General features: G+C 34.6%; 2 protein-coding genes and 1 non-coding gene across 3 annotated transcripts; 2 read left to right on the top strand and 1 right to left on the bottom strand.

Moving 5' to 3' along the window:
• The first annotated feature begins 2,297 nt into the window (after positions 1 to 2,297).
• Positions 2,298 to 8,408, top strand: LOC132165794 (eukaryotic translation initiation factor 3 subunit B-like). Its single transcript, XM_059576476.1, has 11 exons — positions 2,298 to 2,513; positions 3,011 to 3,248; positions 4,189 to 4,335; positions 5,141 to 5,269; positions 5,538 to 5,666; positions 5,748 to 5,831; positions 5,916 to 6,040; positions 6,165 to 6,362; positions 6,471 to 6,998; positions 7,146 to 7,254; positions 7,640 to 8,408. Exons 1-11 carry the CDS (start codon positions 2,392 to 2,394, stop codon positions 7,973 to 7,975), a joined length of 2,145 nt encoding a protein of 714 aa, XP_059432459.1. The 5' UTR covers positions 2,298 to 2,391; the 3' UTR covers positions 7,976 to 8,408.
• Positions 8,409 to 9,916: 1,508 nt separating this feature from the next.
• On the bottom strand, positions 9,917 to 9,989 carry TRNAR-ACG (transfer RNA arginine (anticodon ACG)). The gene has a single exon. It is a non-coding gene; the product is annotated as a tRNA-Arg (tRNA).
• Positions 9,990 to 10,112: 123 nt separating this feature from the next.
• Positions 10,113 to 13,815, top strand: LOC132165605 (oxidation resistance protein 1). The gene is made up of 8 exons (XM_059576238.1): positions 10,113 to 10,448; positions 11,306 to 11,829; positions 11,942 to 12,014; positions 12,376 to 12,456; positions 12,544 to 12,607; positions 13,122 to 13,209; positions 13,308 to 13,392; positions 13,507 to 13,815. Exons 1-8 carry the CDS (start codon positions 10,329 to 10,331, stop codon positions 13,588 to 13,590), a joined length of 1,119 nt encoding a protein of 372 aa, XP_059432221.1. The 5' UTR covers positions 10,113 to 10,328; the 3' UTR covers positions 13,591 to 13,815.
• Positions 13,816 to 14,522: the final 707 nt, after the last annotated feature.

Here is a 14,522-nt window from a genome sequence, read left to right as displayed (position 1 = left end):
TAAATAATATTAAAAATTCATGTACATCTCACCTATTAAAAAATGAAAACATGTCATTTTTATAAACTAGATTGTAAGAAGTTTCTCCAATCCAATTTGAAGGAAAACTCTGTTCCTCTTTTATATAGAGGCACGAAACTACATATAGCCTCCTTTATTTTCATATTTTATTTTAATTTTTTTTATTAAGTTATATATATATATATATATATTCTTAGACTTGAATTAAACTTGACCTTATCAAACTTAAATTTAATCCTCCATTCATATTTTAGCCCGTTTTAATAAAAAAAATTCTCATTCTATCCTTGTAACATATGGGAGGAGACGTGTTATCCTTCTTTGAATTTTGCATATTACAAAATCATCTCCAAGGTCATCCCCGTTGTTGCAGCATTTAACAATTAAGCATCTCCAGCAACTTAACTAAAAGACTGATATTAGTTATATTTAGATATTATTGCTCTTTTTTTAGCTCCAACAGAGTAACTTGCCATTGGCTAGAATAGCTACATTGCTACAGTGAATATAAATTTAGAACTATTCACTGTAGCACAATAGATAAATAAAATATTGTTTATTTTTCTTTTGTTTATTGTTTCTTTATTTCACCTCTTTTCACCCAACATCTTTTATTTCTTCTAAACACTTCTTCACATTTTCTATGTTTCTCTTTCAAACACAAAATTTCTTCACACAAAATTTATCTCTCGCTCACAAAATTTCTTCTCACAGTTGGATGAAAAAATTGAATGTTGAAAAAATTTATTTCATGGAAACACACGGATGGAAACAAATCAATTGCAGTTGAATGAAAAAATTTATTTTTGTTATTAAATTTAGAAATATGCTAGAATCTAATAAAACCCTCACACATGATCCAAGTTAATGGCAAATGACACTTTGTCACTTAAGATTTTGATGAGCAAAATGTGGGAGTTTTATTAGATTCTAGCATATCTCTTTTAAGAATTAGTACTTGAATGTGAGATGAATATTCCTCATATGTGTTTATTTTTGTTTCTATAAAAGATTTCTATATATGTATTTGTTTTTCCCTTTTATTAAGTGTTGGCAATAATATAATAAAAAAAGAATGAGAAATAATATTTTAAAGCAAGTAAATAATGAAATAGAGAATTTGTTGGAGTGTGTAGTAAAAAAACAATAGCTAAAATAAAGAATTATACTTTTTCACTAGATAAAATACCTAATGCTGCTGGAGATGCTGAATGATATTTTATTTGTATTTGGAGGATTGTAATGCTAAATTCTAATTTCAATTTTTTTTTTTTAGGTCTTCTTAAAATTAATGTAATTTTTTAAAAATTTATTTAAATCAAAATTTAATAATAAAATATCACAAATTCAATAATAATTTTAAAAAATTACACACCACTTTTAAAATATCACAAGAAGAACATAAATCTCTTTTTACTCAAAAGAAAAAGATGAGGTGCAGGTAGGATTTTTTTTTTTTTTTTCCGACACCACAATGTCACTTCACTTAAGGGTGACAGGTTAACTATTACTGCCTACCAACATCCACCAACATGCAACTAACTTTCGACAGTCAATAGTGGAATAAAATAGGAAAATATTTGGTTTCATTAAAAAATTAATTTTTTTTTATTATTTTAATTCTTAATAGCATAGTTTATTTTAAAATTAATAGATTTTAAACAATAAATTAATAGATATCTAAAAATGGATCATGACCCTTAGGATTAAAATTGTCAAAAGATAAATTTTTTAATGAAGCTAAGCATTTCTCATAAAAATATTGTTTTAACATTCAGTTCAATTTGGTAGGCGGTAGAAAAATTTGTTTGTCGGTTAACCAACTTAACCAAAATTTCAAGTGAAATTTGAATTTATCTTGTGGTTTTTTTATTTTTTATTATGTTGATTTGTGATTGTCTTTTTGGTCAATGTTTCCATAGATTTGTTTTTTCTTATCATTTATAAAACATATGTTTTACCGACTTAGAAGGAAGGTATAAAAACTTATAACCGATAATTAACCGATTTAACTAATTATCTATTAAACGATTAATTGAAAAAAAGTCGAAAACTATTCTTTGTCTATTACTCGACTTATTCACTAGACGAAAATGTTCCTAATAACTACCCTTAACTCCACCTTCACTGTGATCACCGAGTAACAAGAAGTTGCTATTACTGTAGAAAAAGCTTAGTTTAGCTCTTCAAATGCAAAAAATGGTGTAATTCTCAATTATCCATTGAAAAACTATTATTTGTCGTACAAAAAAACAAAAACTATTATTTGCGTATCTCTCTCTGTCGCGCAAGAGAGCTCTAGAAACTCCTCTTTCTTTGTGTGTGTGTCTCTCTCTCTCTGTGGAGAGCCTGAAATCTGAGGAAAGAACTATGGCGGACGTGATGGTGATGAAGGAAATACAGGAAACGGCGGAGCGGCTGGGCATCGATCTCGCCAGTGTAGACCTTGACGCCATTCGCCTCCCCCCGGGCCAAGATTTTGGCATAGTAAGGTAAAGAATTCAAAACCCAGAAAAATAATTTGCTTTAGCCTTCTGATTGGTTCTCGAGAAAACGTGGAAAGAATTTATGACTGAATATTGAAAATTGACATGTTTTAGAGAAAAAAGTTAACTTTACGTTTATATGCATGCATTCATGTATGGTATCAATCTATCGTTGCAGCGTCGTATTTTAATTTTTCAACAAAGCATATTTGGGCTGTATCAAAGTTATGGACTTTGTTATTTGAGAATGGAGAAAAATAGGATTGAGCTGATTACAATTGTTAGTCCAAGAAAATACTAAGGAAAAAAGTGTTCTACCATATGGATTTATTTGATTTGCTAAGTAGAATGACTAAATATGTAAAAAGCTCAGATTTTCAGTTAACATTTTCCACAATTTATTTTTAGCCATTAGTTTGGATTTTACACGGGGTTTAGTTTTAGTTTGGATTTTTCACTCTGTATTGTGTTCTGGTTCTGATTCTTCTTTTGTGATTTTGTAGTGACGATGAAGATCTACATCAAGGAGATGATGTTGAGTTAGACACTGGATTTGGCAATATTATCATTGTTGACAATTTGCCTGTTGTGCCTCGGGAGAAGTTTGAGAAGCTTGAAGGTGTTATTCGTAAAATCTACAGTCAGATTGGTCTGATTAAGGACGACGGGCTGTGGATGCCTATTGATCCTCAGACCCAGAAAACAGTGGGTTATTGTTTTATTGAGTTTAATACTCCTCTGGTAATTCTCTCTCTCCTTCTCTCCAGTCATTGGTACGATTTAGCAAAAACTTACTCTTCATTCGCTTAGAGGTCTTCATATATTTTTACTTTCATATTTAAGACAGTGGAATATTTAGTTGCCTCCTATTGAAGGAGTGATAAATGGCTTTAGGAGTACAGAGATACTGAAGAAACATCGTTTTACTTACAATCTATCTTGATCAACCAACTGGTCCAACCGGAGCTGAGCTTGGGTTGAGCACATTGAACCTGGGGTTGGATTTTGAACGTGGGCTTCACAAGCATGATCAGTCCTTTTGGTTAAGATTGGGTTAAACTTTTACCTGTCAAGAGTTCCTTAGGAGTCTGAATTAAACTTATTGAAATAAATATATAAAAGTTATTGGGTTTTAGAAGATCTGATTTTTTTTTTTTTTCCTTTTTTGAAAGCTATTAGGAATTTGCTTATTTGGTTTTAAGATTTGTTTGTTGAATGCTGTGGCATATGCTTTCTGAGTTCTAAAATTTGCTTATCCAATCTCAAGTGGATGGACAAGGCTTGATTGAAAAATGAGCCACGTAGTGATAATCTTTGGATAATAAATATACGCAATTGGGTTATTGTTAAAAGTTTCAGTTCATCTGCTTGTTGCTGCTAGTTTCTGTAACTCGTTGGGCAAACATTTCCAAACACTAGCTGTGGGTATTAATGTTGTTCTGTGGTGTGGTTTAATGCATTTTCATTAGCTCCTTTTAGATTGGGCTATAGCTTTTGTTCCTAATTTCTCTTCCTCTAGTCTCATAGATCTTGTTAACTTTTGATATTTTCAACCCCATTTGGATAGTTGCTTCTCTTGTATACTTTTCGTGTACACGAGCCTTTCTTCTTCAATAAATTTATTCATCAAAAAGAAAAATGCATTTTCGTTAGATTTGGTTCCTTTATGTCCCTATTGTAGGAAGCCGAACTCGCTAGGGAGAAGACAAATGGATACAAGCTGGACAGGTCTCATATTTTTGCCGTGAACATGTTTGATGAGTTTGATATGTTCATGAAAGTTCCAGATGAGTGGGCTCCTCCTGAATCTAAGCCATATACTCCAGGGGTAATTTCTTCCATGAGTTTGTTGCATGTATTCTGTCATCAATCTTAAAATCCACGGCAAATCGCATTATGAGTTGCATACTAGCATTGAACATTTATGAGGTGATACAATGCTCCCTCTTGCTCTTTATCATTTGGTATCTTTTAAATTTCTCTGATGAAAATTTTCAATTACAAATCTTGCTTTTTTCTCTCTTCCCCTCTCTTTTATGGGCTGTTGTACAATAGATGAGATTTTTGAAAAACAAAAACATTTATCTATTTAACTTTCCATATTACCCTTAAATTTGATCCCATCTTTCTTGGTCCTTACCTTGCATCATGCCAAAACTAGTTGTGGATTCAAAATGCCATCAAATCACTAGTATATTTGATGCAGTGCAAGAAAATATTTGTAAATAATGTAAACTTTTTAGTGTCATGTAATTTTTTTCTTCCATAGCGAAAGAAAAAGTGTATTACACATTGGCAAATGGTCTTAAAAAACCCTTTTCTTTTAAAGATGTAGCATTTTGTTTGTAGCTCATATTCTGAGACTAATATAACTAAGATTGTAAATGCATTAAAGTACCTTCTCTGCAATTCATAAAAAAAAGGTGCTGCCTTTGCCAATTTTAAGATCTATTATCTCGCTGCGAAGTAAGCACCTTGTATGATTTATGTGGGTTTTTAGGTTTCTCCAATGTTGACCAAGTAGATCGCTTTTTATTGCCTCTAATTTCCCACAAACAGATTCTATCTCTATACGTGCTATTTATTGTGTTTTTTAAATGTAAACTATACTTTACACTGTCATGTCATTGCAGGAAAATCTTCAACAATGGCTGACTGATGAGAAAGCCCGTGATCAGTTTGTCATTCGTGCTGGTTCGGATACTGAGGTTTTATGGAATGATGCAAGGCATCTAAAGCCTGAGCCTGTTTATAAGCGTGCTGTGAGTAGGAGTTATATTTAATTGTCCTGTTACTATCACTTAAGTCCATTGATTATGTATTTGTTGGGAGGATCTCTCTCTCTGAATGTGTGTGCGTAGTGTAGGTGAGAGAGAGAGTTTGATACTAAAGCTTAGTGTGGCTTGTTTCTACTGCAATGTTAATGAACTTCTGCTCACTGCTACTTCTAGTCTTGCCAGAAAAAGTAGTTATCTTTGTTATTCAGTAATTACCACTTTGATGAATGGTCCTACCTGTTTCCCTTTGCAGTTTTGGACTGAAAGTTTTGTGCAGTGGTCTCCACTGGGAACTTACTTGGCGACAGTTCACAGGCAAGGTGCTGCTGTTTGGGGAGGTGCCAGTACATTTAATCGCCTTATGCGTTATGCGCATCCTCAGGTTTAAATTTGGTTTCTAGCTTTTTATTTCACTTTGTGTTCTCTTTTCCCCGTCATTTAGCCTTTTTGATATTAACTTCAGGTAAAATTGATTGATTTTTCTCCTGGTGAGAGATATTTAGTAACCTACAGCAGCCATGAACCGAGTAATCCCCGTGATGCGAATGTGAGTTTTTCTGCGCTGCCGTCCATTAAGTCACTGTAAATTCATTAGGCCTGGGACAATTGATAATGTAAATTTATGTTTCAGAGGGTCGTGATAAATATTTTTGATGTGAGAACTGGAAAGGTAATGAGAGATTTCAAGGGAAGCGCTGATGAATTTGCTATTGGAGGAACTGGCGGTGTTACAGGGGTGTCGTGGCCTGTATTCAGGTTATTTTTCTGTTTTTCAATCTACATAAACCTGCTAATAAGTCTTTCCCCTTTTTTTGACTGCATGACTATTTCAGTATCACCCATTAGTGTAATGGGAGATTAAGAGAGTTTTTTTTATCAGATGGGCCGGCAGAAAAGAGGACAAATATTTTGCCAGAATTGGGAAAAACATTATTTCTGTCTATGAAACAGAGACCTTTTCACTAATTGACAAGAAATCCTTGAAGATTGAAAATGTTGTGGATTTCAGTTGGTCACCAACCGATCCAATTCTTTCAATCGTTGTTCCCGAACTGGGGGACCATCCTGCTAGGGTGAGGTTATTGATTATGAAGATGCTTTTTGATTTACAAGTTGTGTTCTTTATTTATTTATTTATTAATTAAGGTAAATTGATGTTCTGCAATCAAACTGTTTCTCAGGTGAGTCTCATGCAAATACCAAGTAGAGATGAGTTAAGGCAGAAGAATCTTTTCAGTGTTAGTGATTGCACAATGTACTGGCAAAGCAATGGGGATTATCTAGCGGTTAAGGTTGATCGATATACAAAAACGAAAAGAAGCACTTACACAGGCTTTGAGCTTTTCCGCATAAGAGAAAGGGATATTCCTATTGAGGTTTTTGAGCTTGAGAATAAGAATGACAAGATCATTGCCTTTGCTTGGGAGCCAAAAGGTCACAGGTTTGCAGTTATCCATGGTGATAACCCAAGACCTGATATAAGTTTTTACTCCATGCGTTCTGCCAACAATATGGACAAGGTTAAAAAGCTCACTACTCTAAAAGGAAAGCAGGCAAATGCTCTTTTCTGGTCACCAGCTGGCCGCTACATAATACTTGCGGGATTAAAGGGTTTCAACGGACAGTTGGAATTTTACAATGTTGATGAGCTTGAAACCATGGCAATAGCTGAGCATTTTATGGCGACGGATATTGAATGGGATCCCACTGGAAGGTAATTTTGAGATTTTTTTTTCAGTGTCAAAATAAGGGGTGATTTAAGTGCTGGGCCTTGTTTAAATCGAACCAAAGTGCACAACTGCTATGTTTGTTTCTCGTCTTTTTATCGTGGTTGTGATACGTGACCTTTTTGGATATATAGGTATGTTGCAACTGCAGTGACTTCAGTTCATGAGATGGAAAATGGTTTCAACATATGGTCCTTCAATGGCAAGCTACTTTATAGGATTCTGAAGGATCATTTCTTTCAGGTAAATGGGGCAACACGTCACCTATTTTTGCATAATTTTAAGTGATTCAGTAGATTATTATTGTTTTGCATGAGAGATAACAAAGTAAAAAAATTTCATGGGGACTCTTTTTAAATTTCAAGTGATTCGTAGATTAATATGGGTGAAGAGGTAACAAAGTAAAAAGTACAAATTTAATTTGCTGTTGTAAGAAAATGGATGTATGTTTCATGCCCATACATGCAATCCTAATAAATTTTCATACAAAAGCAAAATTTGGAAGGAGACTTCATATTTGTATGAACACTCAATTGTATGTGAAATGGACGAGTCGTATTAATCTCTGCTCTTGCTATTACACATCAGATTATCTGCTGATTTCTCGCTTTCTTATTGTGTGTGACAGTTTCTGTGGCGCCCAAGGCCGCCATCATTCTTGAGTCCGGAGAAAGAGGAAGAAATTGCAAAGAACTTGAAGAAGTACAGTAAAAAGTATGAGGCGGAGGACCAGGATGTCTCATTGCTATTGAGTGAGCAGGACCGCGAGAAGCGGAGGATGTTGAAGGATGAATGGGAGAAGTGGTTGAATGAGTGGAAGCGGTTGCACGAAGAAGAAAAGCTGGAGAGGCAGAAACTCAGGGATGGAGAAGCGAGTGATGAAGAGGAGGAATATGAGGCTAAAGAAGTCGAAGTTGAGGAGATATTAGATGTTACAGAGGAGGTTCTTTCTTTTGAGGAGTGATAATCTTTTGGGGCTTTTAGATCGCTCTGTTTAAAGCACAACAGACCTCAGCAAGAGAGCGCTAGCTTTGGATACAAAAACGGCTGAGAACGCTGGTTGTGGAGCTATGTATATTTTGCAGACGAAAAATTCTCGCCCATGCTTAAAACAAAAAGTTGGAGTATTGGTCAAGAAAGACTGCAGTTCACTTCTCTGAGAACCTATCACTGCCCACCGAAATCAATGATGTTTCACTATGTAATGGGTGAGGTTTCTGGGGTTCAGTCTGTAATCAGTCTTGTGGGTGAGGCTATGAGGGATCTTGGATATGAAGGTTCTTTTGCTTCCTTGTTTTTGACACCTTAACGAGTGCTGTATGCACGGCTTGCTGGAACAAGTATTTTTTCAAGGAATTTTTTTTAGTCCTGTCTATTAAACTTATGTGTCTAAAATGCATGGGATTTTTACATCTATTTTTTAATAGAAATGCATGAAAAAAAATTATTATTAAGAACGCACGGATGAATTATTATTATTATTATTATTATTTTGATATGTCCGCACGAGAGAAGAAAATGAGAAAAATGATTCGAATTAATGATTTCCGTTTGGCATGGCCAGGTTGTACGCTGCCCTATACAAGTGGAGCAATGGAGCAAAAATATAAAACTAGGAGAGAGCGAGGGCAACTTTTTTGCGGTTGTAAGGCTCAAAGCAAGGGCGAGGAAGGGAACTTTTGAAAGGGAAGGGAACAACCGAAACTGAAATAATCACTTCTTCACCAAACTTGAGTGGGAAGAAGGGGAAGAGGGGTTTTCCCTTTGATCTTCATGTTTGAGCAAGGCAAAAGGGGAATTGAAAGGGAATGTGCGAAATGAAAGGGAGAAACCTCTCCATTTTCCAAACGGCGTCGTTTTATATATATATATATATATGATAGCAGTCTAAACTTTGGGTACTCAAAATATCATGTTGGAGGGTGATGCATTGAAGATAATTAAAATGTTGTAAAAGAAAGGATAATCTTAGAATCAGAATGGACAATTGATTGATGATGCGAAGATAGTCACTCTAAAGTTTCCAATTATGGTATGTGCGGAGGAAAGCAAATATGGTAGTACATCGCGGTATCGCCTAACAAAACTAACAATCCAATAATCATTGGAGCAAATATGGATAGAAAATTATTTTGTATTTATTCATATGATTTTGTCATTGATGAATTTGTAATGCGTTATCATCATTCTAATGAAAAGCTTAGTGTGTGTTTGGCAAAGGGCTTGAAAAAGTAAGTAGACCGGAATTATAGCAGATTTGATTGATGTAAGAAAAAAAAAATAAGAATGTTTTGTATAAAAAAGTGAAAAAAAAAAAAAAAAAAAAATTTGTTTTGTAGTGATTTTTTTATTTGAATAGTAATAAAAAGTGATTTGTGTGATGTAAAAAGTAAGAATATTGGAGTTGATTTTGAAATATTTTTTTTGAGTTTTTGGGTCCGGTCGAGCCCACTCCTTTGAATTTTACCTCAAAAAAACAAAAACGAATACCTGGCAAAGTTTTTTGATTTTGGATAGAAATCCAGTGCATTTTTAGTATTGCACTGAGTCAGAGTGCAATATATTTTATCTGGATAGTCCATTTGAGGGGTAGTTGGGTTCAGATCATGGCAGCAATTAAAAAAAAAAAAAAAAAAAAAATGGGACATTTTAGTTATTAGGGTAGTTTGACTACCTCCAGTAAAATTTTTAAGGTGGCAACAATCCACCATAATACTGTAGGGGTGTTGGACTGAACCTCAATCCACCACCTAGGACTCACCCTTATGCCAGACAGGCGAAAGCCCACATAAAGGCAACCACAATAGAGAAGAGGCTTGGACGATCTTTTTAAGGCCAACGTCACTTACCCCAAAGAAACGACGTCGTCATACTACTGACCTCAGCGAAAACGAATAAAAAAGGACGACTCCACTGGGGATCGAACCCAGAATCTCTGGTTTCGTAGACCAGCGCCTTATCCATTGGGCCATGGAGTCCTTTTGTTCTCAACCTAGCTAAATAAAAATAAATTGATATAACCACCATCTTGGAATCTTGCCGAAGTTGATGTTGGGTGGCAACTATTACTTTGAAAAGTACCTCCCCCCAAGACCCAAGGATTAACTTTGTGCATACGCTCCCTTCTCCGGCCAGATCCTCCTAACCCAGGTAGGAAAAGTCTTTGTAGAGAAAGAAGATAAATAATGGAATCATAGAGCTTGTGGCAAAAATTGAAGCACAAAAGAAAGAGAAAGTGGGAATAAAGAATCCCTCATCATATCTATGTGCTGAAAGGTTGTGACTGGAAATTCCAATCCTCTTTTAGGATTAGAGAAATGGGTAGGCAACAGTCGCTGCGGGGAAAAGCAGCCCACTTTGTGTCTGATCTCACCACTGTCATCCTCAACCCCATCTCTGATAAACCCCCAAAACCTCATCCTCATCCTCATCCACCTGTAAGTCTCTCTCTCCCTCTGCTCTGTCTTGAAAATGCTTCGCTTTTTTCTTTTTTATCTTTTTTTCATTTCTTGCCGTTTTAGTTTTTTTTTTTTTTTTATAGAGCACTGAAGAGGTTTTATGTGTATTCATTGAAAGGAGGGGGTTTATAAGTATTTTTATTTGTGATAAACAGAAAATGGAAGATTTTTCTTTGTAAACTAAAAAAAAAAAATCCAAGTATTCTCTTCTTTATATAGGAATTGAGCTAGGTTGCAGCTCTTTTCCCTATAAATTGGCAAACTCTTTGGCAAGACCAAGCCCCAGTAGCCTCCTTTGACCCTGATTGGCTAACCTGGACTCAGCAAGCATGAAACTTGTGATAGGATCCCAAAATATCTCCATAATATTTTTCATAATCATAATAATTGCATGATTGCACTCTTCTCATTAGAAGGTGATTCTTCTGAAAATGAGCTGCAATCCTCTCTATAAAAGGATGCAGATGTCGTATGGCAAATCAATCAATGAAAACATCGATTGCTTTGTGCAACAGTTGGAGGTTGATCCCCCCAAAGTGATCAATCAGATGTCCGATCCCTCAAAGCGGTTGATTTATCCTTTTATAGTCTGTATTTTATGTCTCTTAATCGATAGTAACCCTCAAGTTCCTACCTAGCTGACCCACGATTGTCTAAGAAACATTCAAGGGATTGAATTGTGAAGTATTAGATTATTCACAAAGGATGCAATGTTACAAAACCCTTTATCCAGATAAGGATTAAGTTTTTGTTTGAATGTTGATTTATATAATGTTAACTTTAGACTCTTCATTAAGTGTTCCAGATTACAACTCTCGTAGTTTTTGTTTTGACAGGAAGATGAGAGTGAGTCAAAAAAAGGTCAACTAGAATCAATTGGTGAAGAGGGTACTGGGGAAGTTGTTGATGGGCCTGATACTTCTTCTTTTACAGCATTTCTCTACTCTCTATTGTCATCCTCTGACTCCGGAGATAATTCAAAGTCAGATGAGCAGAATAATGGTGAAATTGAATCAGGCGACCTGCAATCTGACACTGCAATGAAGGAAAGTGGTGGGAAGAAAAGCTTATTTTCTAGGGGGAAACAATCGCTTGGTAGAGTTATTTCCAAAGCTGCAAGAGTCGGTGGCTATCGAAACCAAGATCGCAAGGGTGACTCAGAAATTAAAGTTGATGGGAGTGATGCTTTAACTGCTGAGGTTGAGATGAGGGATATTCAAAATGAGAAAGAGTCTGAAGACTTGGTCAAAGTTGCAGACATTTCCGAACCTTCATTGCTTCTTTCAGAGAAAACTAGGACTTTTCTTTATGCTTCACTTCCAGCACTTGTTCAGGGGAGGAAATGGTTATTGATCTATAGGTGTGAAATTTCATTTGCATAATTGAAATTGGATCTTCCTAAAGTTGTGCAGTCTTGCTCACACTAAACAATTACGGTACTTATTGTATGATATATCTGTTGTACTCTGCAGTACATGGCGGCATGGCATATCACTTTCGACCCTGTATAGAAGGAGCACGCTTTGGCCTGGACTCAGCTTGCTGGTAAAATATCTGGAGATTAACTTGAAAGTTAGATATTTTATATCTGCAGCTCTGCAAGTAAAAGATCATTGAAATTTTATTTAGAAGTTCAAAGCATTGGGGAAAGGTGCTTTTATTGGAGTGGATGTTGTAGACAAAATTGGATCGTGTTTTCTTGTGAGAGTTTCAACTTCTCTGGGATAGATGTAAATATCATTTTGCAAGCTTACTATGTTGTTCAGTTTAGAAAGATGGCCCTTCTATTTCTATTTATTAAGCTAAATCTATAATGTGTGTTTTCTCAAATTTGTTTGGTGTCTCTACACGTTGAAATTCAGGATAAAGCTTCTGCACTTATCACATGATCTTCATATTCTTTCAGGTTGTTGGAGACCGTAAAGGTGCAGTATTTGGTGGCTTAGTTGAGGCACCCCTTAGGCCAACCAGCAAGAAAAAATATCAGGTGTTGCTGAAACACAATTTTTTTTTTTTTAAGTTCATTTAGCAAATATTTCATTTATGTATCTTGTTGACACTAGACACTGAACAGGGAACAAATAATACGTTTGTTTTCACGAATAAATCCGATCAACCTGTTATATTCCGCCCCACAGGTACTTACTTTTGCATATTGGCTCTCCTAGGCAACAATTCTATGATTCATAAAAAACATTTGAATATAGCGAGCTTGGTTTTTTCTTATATTAAAATCTATTTCCCAAAAATAGAAAGTGAACTGCTAAAATTGAGGGTTTCTTGCTTACTTTATAATTTTAGTTAGCGTGTTATCATAAAGATGAAGAATATGTTGTTTTATAAAATTTATACTTTCTGCCAATTTAGTCTCAGAATGACAAGTGAAATGATTGCAAGCACACTTTTAAGATGTGTATATTAATATTCTTTGAGTGCTTGGCTGCAAGAACATATATATGCTAGTTTTCTGCCCAAACCTAGGTTGGTTTCTAGCGGATTTATAAAGACACAGAATTTCATTTAGTATTATGGTTTGCTATATGCAATTGCATTGATCCCCTTCAAAAGGGTTCTGGGTTTTGGTTCAACCTTCTGGTTTGGTTTGGTATGCAAGACTAGTTTCTGTCGAATGACTTTGTTATATTTGAGCAGGTGTAAATCGCTATTTCACTCTGTGCTCCACCAACTCTCTGGCAATTGGTGGAGGTGGTCACTTTGCACTGTATTTGGATGGTGATCTGTGAGAATTCTTTGCCATTTTTCCTTTTAACTTTGCATTCAGAACAAAGGAAAATCTTGCTGTATCAATTTGGTAACAGATTTAATTTTCTCTTGAAGATTGAATGGATCAAGTTCTGTTTCGGAAACATATGGGAACCCTTGCCTTGCACACTCCAAAGACTTCGAAGTGAAGGAAGTTGAGGTGTGCAGAAACCTACCATTTCTCACTCTTTGGTTGTGGTTCATCTATTATTTTTGACACAATATGGCGTTTATAATGAAAGAGCAAAATCCATAACTTGTTCTTCTAATGCAGTTGTGGGGCTTTGTATATGCTTCAAAGTATGAGGAAATACTTTCTTTAAGCCGAACAGAGGCCCCTGGGATTTGCCGATGGTAAATGCTCCTCATGCTCATTGTAATAATTGGCCACCTTGTTAATCCTGAAGATGCTGCTGATTGCGTTCCAAGTGAAACAACTGAGAGTGGAAGGTCTTTGTATATGTCTTGAAAATAGGCTCCACCCCTGTACATAGGTTGTTGTAAACTGCCAGTTTTTTTGGGTAAAAGATAGATTTTGATGGTATACAGTTTTCTCTGGGGTATGCCCAGACTCTTTTTTCTAGGTATACCCATGTACTTTTGTATAGTTTTTTCTTCTTTTATAATACTTTTACTTTTTTATTAAAAAAAAAAAAGAAAAAAAAAGAAAAAAGAAAGATAATATGAGTGGGGTTAAGTTTTCTTCCAAACTGGATTGAAGAAATTTATATTTTACCAATCTATTAATCTAATATTAGTGATGTGTCAAAAATGATGTGATTTTTACATGTATTTTTTAATGGGAGTAATGTTATATACCACACAAAGAATACTCTTTTAATGGAGCATATGATTTTCATATGCTTTTTTATATTTTTTACTTTAATAGATTGTATTGAAAAAAAATTCATCCAAACCTAATTTAGAAGAAAATTTTATAGTTTTAGCAAAAATAGAATATGATAGGGTAAAGTCTATATAACCTCTTTAAACTACCACTTAATTGGCAATGTTTCTTCCAAACTTTTAATTGTGACAATATTCCCTTTAAACTACCAAAACATTGTTAATGTCCCCTCCAAGACTAACAAAAAGATCAAAATGCCCTTATATATTTATTAATAAGATAAAAATACCCTTATAAATTAAAAAAAAATAATAATAATAATTTTTCAAAAGAACAATTTTTTTTTAAAAAAAAAAAGTTTTTAAACGATTTTTTTTTTAATTTTTTTATAAAAATATTAAAAAAAAAAAGAATATATATATATTAAAACGGAAATTTTTATT

Source organism: Corylus avellana, chromosome ca11 (genome assembly GCF_901000735.1).
Source record: "Corylus avellana chromosome ca11, CavTom2PMs-1.0".
Lineage (NCBI taxonomy): Eukaryota > Viridiplantae > Streptophyta > Magnoliopsida > Fagales > Betulaceae > Corylus > Corylus avellana.
Note: the sequence above shows the minus strand (reverse complement) of the source record. Positions and strands in the feature narration are given on the sequence as shown.